This window comes from Notothenia coriiceps, unplaced genomic scaffold (genome assembly GCF_000735185.1).
Source record: "Notothenia coriiceps isolate Sejong01 unplaced genomic scaffold, NC01 NC01_scaffold00010167, whole genome shotgun sequence".
Lineage (NCBI taxonomy): Eukaryota > Metazoa > Chordata > Actinopteri > Perciformes > Nototheniidae > Notothenia > Notothenia coriiceps.
Window position 1 is genome coordinate 125,809 of NW_011342868.1, and position 7,120 is coordinate 132,928.

The 7,120-nt window shown below is 44.4% G+C and overlaps 1 protein-coding gene across 1 annotated transcript in view; it reads right to left on the reverse strand.

Moving 5' to 3' along the window:
• Positions 1-6,838, reverse strand: part of LOC104945906 (lathosterol oxidase-like) — a 14,081-nt gene extending 7,243 nt beyond the window's left edge. The window contains 4 exon segments of the mRNA XM_010771636.1: positions 405-464; positions 4,646-4,778; positions 5,468-5,685; positions 6,768-6,838. Of these exon segments, the coding sequence (XP_010769938.1) occupies positions 405-464; positions 4,646-4,778; positions 5,468-5,677 (403 nt within the window). The 5' untranslated portion in view covers positions 5,678-5,685; positions 6,768-6,838.
• Positions 6,839-7,120: the final 282 nt, after the last annotated feature.

The window sequence follows — 7,120 nt, forward strand, 5'->3', positions numbered from 1 at the left end:
GTATCTCTTCAGCTTGTGTTAACCACAGACCTTATTTCAGGCTCGCAACCAAAAACAAGTTCTAAACCCATTGAGTTCCAGACCAGGGGACAGGAAATGCCCAAATTGCCAACATTTCTGTGTTTTAGGACCCATTCCGGTGCCACTTTCTTTCATGATATAGAGTGGCCATTAGAGAAACAGCAGTATCCCTTGGTTTGCTGTGATGGTTGCTTCTTGTCTTTGTAAATATATTATTTTTGCCATATTTTTGATGAGGTTGATTCTTGATTTTGTAAAATAATTACCCTCTTCATTATTCTCGCCTTTACTGACACGCCAAACATTTCCTACAAGTTTTTTTTTTAACTGATTTAATATGTTTCACATCCCTTCCTTTTTTAATTGCTGCATATTTCCACCAGAGATGAATGAATCTGTGAATATCAGCGGGTTACGAAACTCACGGACCATCTGACGCTGCCCTCGCAGAGCTTCACATTTCCAAACTGTCAACCTCTCCGTGTAACTCCTCGTCTTTTGATCCAAGATGAAGCTCCAGTGACTTTGAAGGCAGTGGCAGGTAAAACACAGACAGACGGGTAGAAATGAAAGCAGGGACAGGAAAAAGATGGAAAGTACAGTTGATTTCAAAGCATTGGAGGGAGGCAGCAATAATTAGGGAGATGCGACCTGAGTGTTTCTCATCTATTTCCTCCAGACTCCAGTCACTTGAGATGTCTTTCTTTATGGAAAGCTGCCAAACGCCGGGAGGATAAATGAACCAGTTAGGGCCTGATTGAATCCCTGAACAATGTTAGAGAAAAAACACTTGAGCACACTGCATGGTCCAGATGAAAGCAGAGCAGTCCAACAAATATAATAAAATGGAAAGTTATTGATTCCTAATGCTGGGAAATATTTGGTTGCACTTGCACTAGTGTTTTAAGATACAGCAGGAGATGAACAATATGAAAAAGTGCCGAAACAAAGTAAAATAAATAGCATAAAAACAAACAAGAAGATGATCGGCCCAAAACATTGCAATGCAACTTCAGAAACGTTTCAAATGTAACAACACAATTGTGCCAAAACACCTGAAGAAACATCTTCAGCAACTTGAGGAACCATGCGCAGCGTTTACTAAAATCTGCAGAAACCAAACGCTGCAAATACAAAATGCTGCACGAAGCTCAAAACACAAACACAGCTGGGAGACCAGGGGACACTAAAGAGTGACGCACACAGCTGGGAGACCAGGGGACATTAAAAAGTGACGCACACAGCTGGGAGACCAGGGGACACTAAAGAGTGACGCACACAGCTGGGAGACTAGGGAACACTAAAGAGTGACGAACACAGCTGGGAGACCAGGGGACACTAAAGAGTGACGCACACAGCTGGGAGACGGAACACTAAAGAGTGACGCACACAGCTGGGAGACCAGGGGACACTAAAGAGTGACGCACACAGCTGGGAGACGGAACACTAAAGAGTGACGCACACAGCTGGGAGACGGAACACTAAAGAGTGACGCACACAGCTGGGAGACCAGGGGACACTAAAGAGTGACGCACACAGCTGGGAGACCAGGGGACACTAAAGAGTGACGCACACAGCTGGGAGACCAACACACACAGCTGGGAGACCAGGGGACACTAAAAAGTGACGCACACAGCTGGGAGACCAGGGGACACTAAAGAGTGACGCACACAGCTGGGAGACCAGGGGACACTAAAAAGTGACGCACACAGCTGGGAGATCAGGGGACACTACAGAGTGACGCACACAGCTGGGAGACCAGGGGACACTAAAGAGTGACGCACACAGCTTGGTGACGTTCAGGATTATAAAACTGGACAACTGTCTCTGTTTTTGGAAATGTACCAATCCTGAACGTCACCAAGCTGTGTGCGTCACTCTTTAGTGTCCCCTGGTCTCCCAGCTGTNTCGTTTGATTAATCGATTATCAAATTACCGTAATTTTCGGACTATAAGCCGCGCCTTTTTCCCCATTTTTCGACGCTGCGGCTTATATAACGGTGCGGCTAATCTATGGATTTTTACAGCTAACGGCCAACACCTTTAACTCTATGGGCTCTATGGCCGGTCCGCGGACCCCCACCTTTAAGGGGCGGGGTCCAGCAGGAAAAGCTGGAGGCCGGAAAAGAGTGAGACAGGTAGCGCGCAAAAGTAAAAGTGGAACCGAGAGTGGTATGCCGCTGCTGCGGCTTATATTCAGGTGCGCCTTATAGTCCGAAAATTACGGTAATCATTTTCGGCCTTTCGGCATTCGGCCAACTGTTTCCTATTTTCGGTATCGGTTTCGGCCAAGAATTTCCCATTCGGTGCACCCCTATTAAATACCTTTGCTTCTTAATGTTTCTAATGTGTTTAATGCTCTTAATGTCTTTCATTGTTTTAAAGCACTCTGAATCTCCTTGTGTTGAAAAGTGCAAACGAACGCTCCTCACACGACATCATGTCACTGCATCGGCTTCTAGACACACTGGCCGTTTCTCAATCGCGAGGATGCTGGCTTGGTAGCACATGTCTTCCGAGTCACTTGCTTCAGAAGCTAGGCAAGAATCTTTCCTGGCATTCGGAAAACGAAGAGTGGAACAGGCTAGCAATGCGTCATATGAGAGGCCCCGCCTTACATTTTCCGCCACAGATTTGGGGAAATTGGTCCGTGCGCAAAGCATTGTGGGGGTTTGAAGGAGGCGAAGTCTACCCATGTGCAGCCTCGAAATTACCCCCAAACCAAGGACGCGGCCTCGTGGAATTCCAAGTATGCTGGAGATTGGAACAGTCCTGCGGCGGCACTCGATGACGTAGCATCCTTGAAATATTGGCTTGGAAGCCAGTTTCCTCGAGATTCAGAAACGGCCAGTGACAACATCTCAAATCCTTTCCTCAATGAGACGCACTGATTGTTCCATGTTGGGCTGATAACCATCTTTTTAACGTGGTCATTTATTCTATTTACACAATCACTAAATTCAAGTCCCTCCTCCAAACTCAGCTGCTCAGATCGAAGCTGCTTCCTGTCTGTTTCAAAGCCTTTCTCTGTCTGTCTGTATTTGATGTGAAGCTGTTTCTTTAATCCGTGGTAAACTGTCCTTTGGCTGAGATTAAAGGCGCCTCCAAATAACATGCATTATTATAATCACACAGAGAAACAGTGTGTTTGAAAGTGGACAAATAAAATTAGAAACTATATTTACACAAAATATAATAATGTGAGAAACGTATATTTAACTGACCTCAGTCTCGCAAAAATATATGTTATGTACATTTTTTACAAAAGTCTTGAAATAGTTCCTTTTAAATACTTGTTGTGTTTGTAGCACTGAGCCATGCTCTCTCTCTCTCTCTGCGCTCAGCCCTCCACTTTGAAATATATCACCCTGTAGTTTGGTGGAAGTACTTGTCTTTAGAATCCTAGAAGCTAAATTGTTTCTTTTTTTTATTACACTTATATATTCATTTTGACCTCCTTTGCATCTCATTTGTTTTGATTGTTTGAGCTCGCGCCAGAGACCAGAGCAGATTCCTGTACGTGTGAGCGCACCTGGTGAGAACCTGACTACCATGTGAGGATTGTGAGAAGCAGCGACGCCTGATATTCACCTCAAACCCAGATCTGTGACCTGGAAGCACCCGGAGAGGCTGAGGAACTTCAGGGAGCGCCTGGTCTCCGTCCTCTGCCCCCCCCCAGGGCCCAGCGGACCCCCCAGGGAGGAGTAGGAGGAGGAGGAGGAGGAGGAGGAGGAGGGGGAAGAGCATTTAGTCCGGAGCTCTGCAGCCCCAGAGAGAGTCCTGAAGGAGGGGTCGGAGCAGCAGGTGGAGTGACCGCAGAAGGCCTCAGGGAGCTGCTGCAGGAGGGGGGGGGGGTGTTAGAGCTCCGCCTCCTACAGCAGCAGCCCTCCCCTCCCGACTGAGCCTCCACTAACCCTAACCCAGGTAGGGACGCCCCCCCCCGGCGGCTCCACTCTGCGGCGTCCTCGATGTCCGCCAGCTCCAAGGGGTCGAGCAGCCACACTTTCTGTTTGAAGAGGAAGTTCTGCCTCTTCTTCCTGGTCCTCTCCTCCAGGGGGNTCACACACACACACACACACACACACACACACAATGACCGTTTCTCAATCTCGAGGATACTGGCTTCCAAGCCAATATTTCAAGGATGCTACGTCATCGAGTGCCGCCGAAGGACTGTTCCAATGTCCAGCATACTTGGAATTCCACCGAGGCCGCGTCCTTGGTTTGGGGGTAATTTTGAGGCTGCACATGTGTAGACTTCGCGTCCTTAAAATCCCCACAATGCTTTGCGCACGGACCAATTTCCCCAAATCTGTAGTGGAAAATGTAAGGCGGGGCCTCTCATATGACGCACACCTGCACACTTGCTCGCCTGTTCCACTCTTCGTTTTCCGAATGCCAGGAAGGATTCTTGCCTAGCTTCTGAAGCAAGTGACTCGGAAGACATGTGCTACCAAGCAAGCATCCTCGCGATTGAGAAACGGCCCATGTCACACACACACCATATCACACACACCATATCACACACACACCATATCGCACACCATGTCACACACACCACTGAAAACAGGTTACACTCAGGGTGTTTAAATGTACTGGAAGATGGTCAAATCTTTGCACTCACCCAGCGGAGAGTCGTGGACGTTGTCGTACAGTTTGCTGTACCCTCGGACTTCATAGAAAAACAGAGCCACAGTGGGAAGGCTGATCACAGGAAGTGAGGTCATCGCGTATTTGATCTCTCTCCGAACCTGATTCTGAGGGGGATTGAAAATAAAATAATAATTTATTAACTCAATAAATACCAGAGGCAGAAGTCACACCTCTATCTCTGTTATTATGGATTTATTGGCACTTGACAATGAAGACAAATCCAGAATAATGCAAGCCTTAACTTTTCTCTTCCAAATCAATGTGTACCTTGACCTTTTTAGCTGAAGACAAGACACTTTACTGCGTCACAACAACTCGTTATATTTCAATATGAACTGATCTCACTTAAGGTCTTAGTATTCTTCAAACAAAGTGCTTTTATGGCCTGCTTTTCAGCTTTTGCCAGGTGTGCCGATGAGTGCCAGTGGGCCGAGTTTCAACTTCCTTCTCTAGGTGTCCATTTTATCTTAGCAAAACCATTTAATGCATTTCGGCCTTCTTAGATTTAGCTGACTCTTTTATCCAAAGCTATGTAAAATAAGTAAATTCAACCCAAAAAATAGTCCAGAATAATGTAGGTAAATTAAATTAATCAAATACGCTGATCTAGCTTAGCTGACCGGCTCTGTAGTGATTGGTGAACCGCTTAGAGATGTCCCGCCCCTTAGCCTATCACTTACAAGGTGTTGGAGCGCTAGCCAATAGCAGCGCAGGTGTTCCCCAGTGATGTCACTATGTTCTGGAAGTAAACAAAGGAGTGCAATGGAGGCGTTTTATTGTACGGGCTCTTTACCTCGAGGAATTGTGGGTGTTTCATGAGATTGTGGTCGAAGATGAAGAAGTAGCTGATGGCCCCGAGGCCCAGGTAGAGGACGGCGGCTCCCAGGTTGGTGAGCACCAGCAGGCTGAGGATCTGCCTCAGAGCGCCCTCCTCAGGCCAGGAGGCCGGGAACACATAGGGGGTGAGGACGTAATGATCCGCAACATTCAGCACAAGATCCATGGTGAGATCTGTAACGAGAGAAAGAGAGCACACACTTTAAAACATGTTGAGAACACTACATTTCCCAGAAAGCACTGCTGTTAGTTTGAATTGAATTTGTTGATGAGAAATGATACTGGGTTCAGTCCATTCAATATTTTTACACCAATTTTCAGATGTTTTTAGGTTTTAAAGATAGCAGATCAACTGTATTTTGTCACCAGTTGAAAGACATGAGCTAATTTTAATAATCAGAATAATCTTTGTTATAAAACAAACCATTATCTACATGTCAGTAAAAGATTAGGTTTTATTACAGCTTATAGCTTATAAAATATGTCTTTATATGTATTAAACTGAAAAGATTCCATCTGCTGTTAACACAAATAAGACTTTCTAAAATGTATTTTAAAGAATGTCTTGACATGTATTAAAAGAGAGAAATTTCTACATAGATTTGAGATCTAAAAGTCATAGCCAAATTAAAAGGTCAACTGCTTTGCAAAACTTCCAGTCTGTCTTCTTCAGTGCAATTATACTTGTACATGTATGAACAATTTCAAATTTTCGAAATATGCACACACTTCTTGTGAAGTTAAATATAGCATTTTGTCTTGATCCAAACACTTTGACACCTTCCTTTAAAACTGTGAATGTTTCTCTAACACAAGCATTGATACAACTACTATACAATGATGTGTACTGTACTGTATTTATTGTGTATGCTGGTTCTGATTTATTGTGCAGATGGACCTTGACTTCTGGATTTGGCTCTCTGATCCCTGGAAAGTGACCATTTTCCAACACTTCACAATTGTATCACACAATGCAAGCAATTAATACAATAAATACAACACATTTTAAAGCCAAGAACAATGTAAAAATCACACAAATGCACATTGATAATCTGCAGGAGCAGCTACATTACATCTGTGATTGAGATATTTCATTTTATGTAACGTTATTCCTGACTCGCCGTTACGTAAAGGTAAATATATGTATTTTATAAGCATTAACGAACACCAAGTGCAGCATCACGTGGTATTAAAAGGTTATTAACAAAGTGCTCTGTCTTTATTTTAATGTATATAAAGTTAAATTTGCACTGTACCTTGTGTTTGTTGCTCGTATTCCGGTACAACAGTGAAGAGGATATGCACTAAGGTAAAAGCGAGCAAGCGACCAATCACACCTTTACGTCATAGAAGTGGCGTCCAATCAGCGCGCAGTTCCTCATCACGGCAGGCTTGTTATGGTTTCTGATTGGCCCACTGGTGGATCTGATCATGGTGCTACAGAAACAGCTGGAGCAGAGGCCGAAACGCCCACAGATTGTTATAGAAACGCAGGATAATGTTCCTTAATATGTGTTTTTATTAACTTTAAATACATTCATAGCATTAATTATATTGTGGGACCTTCTAAAATAAAACACAAATGCACTTAATGTTCGATTTTGAACCA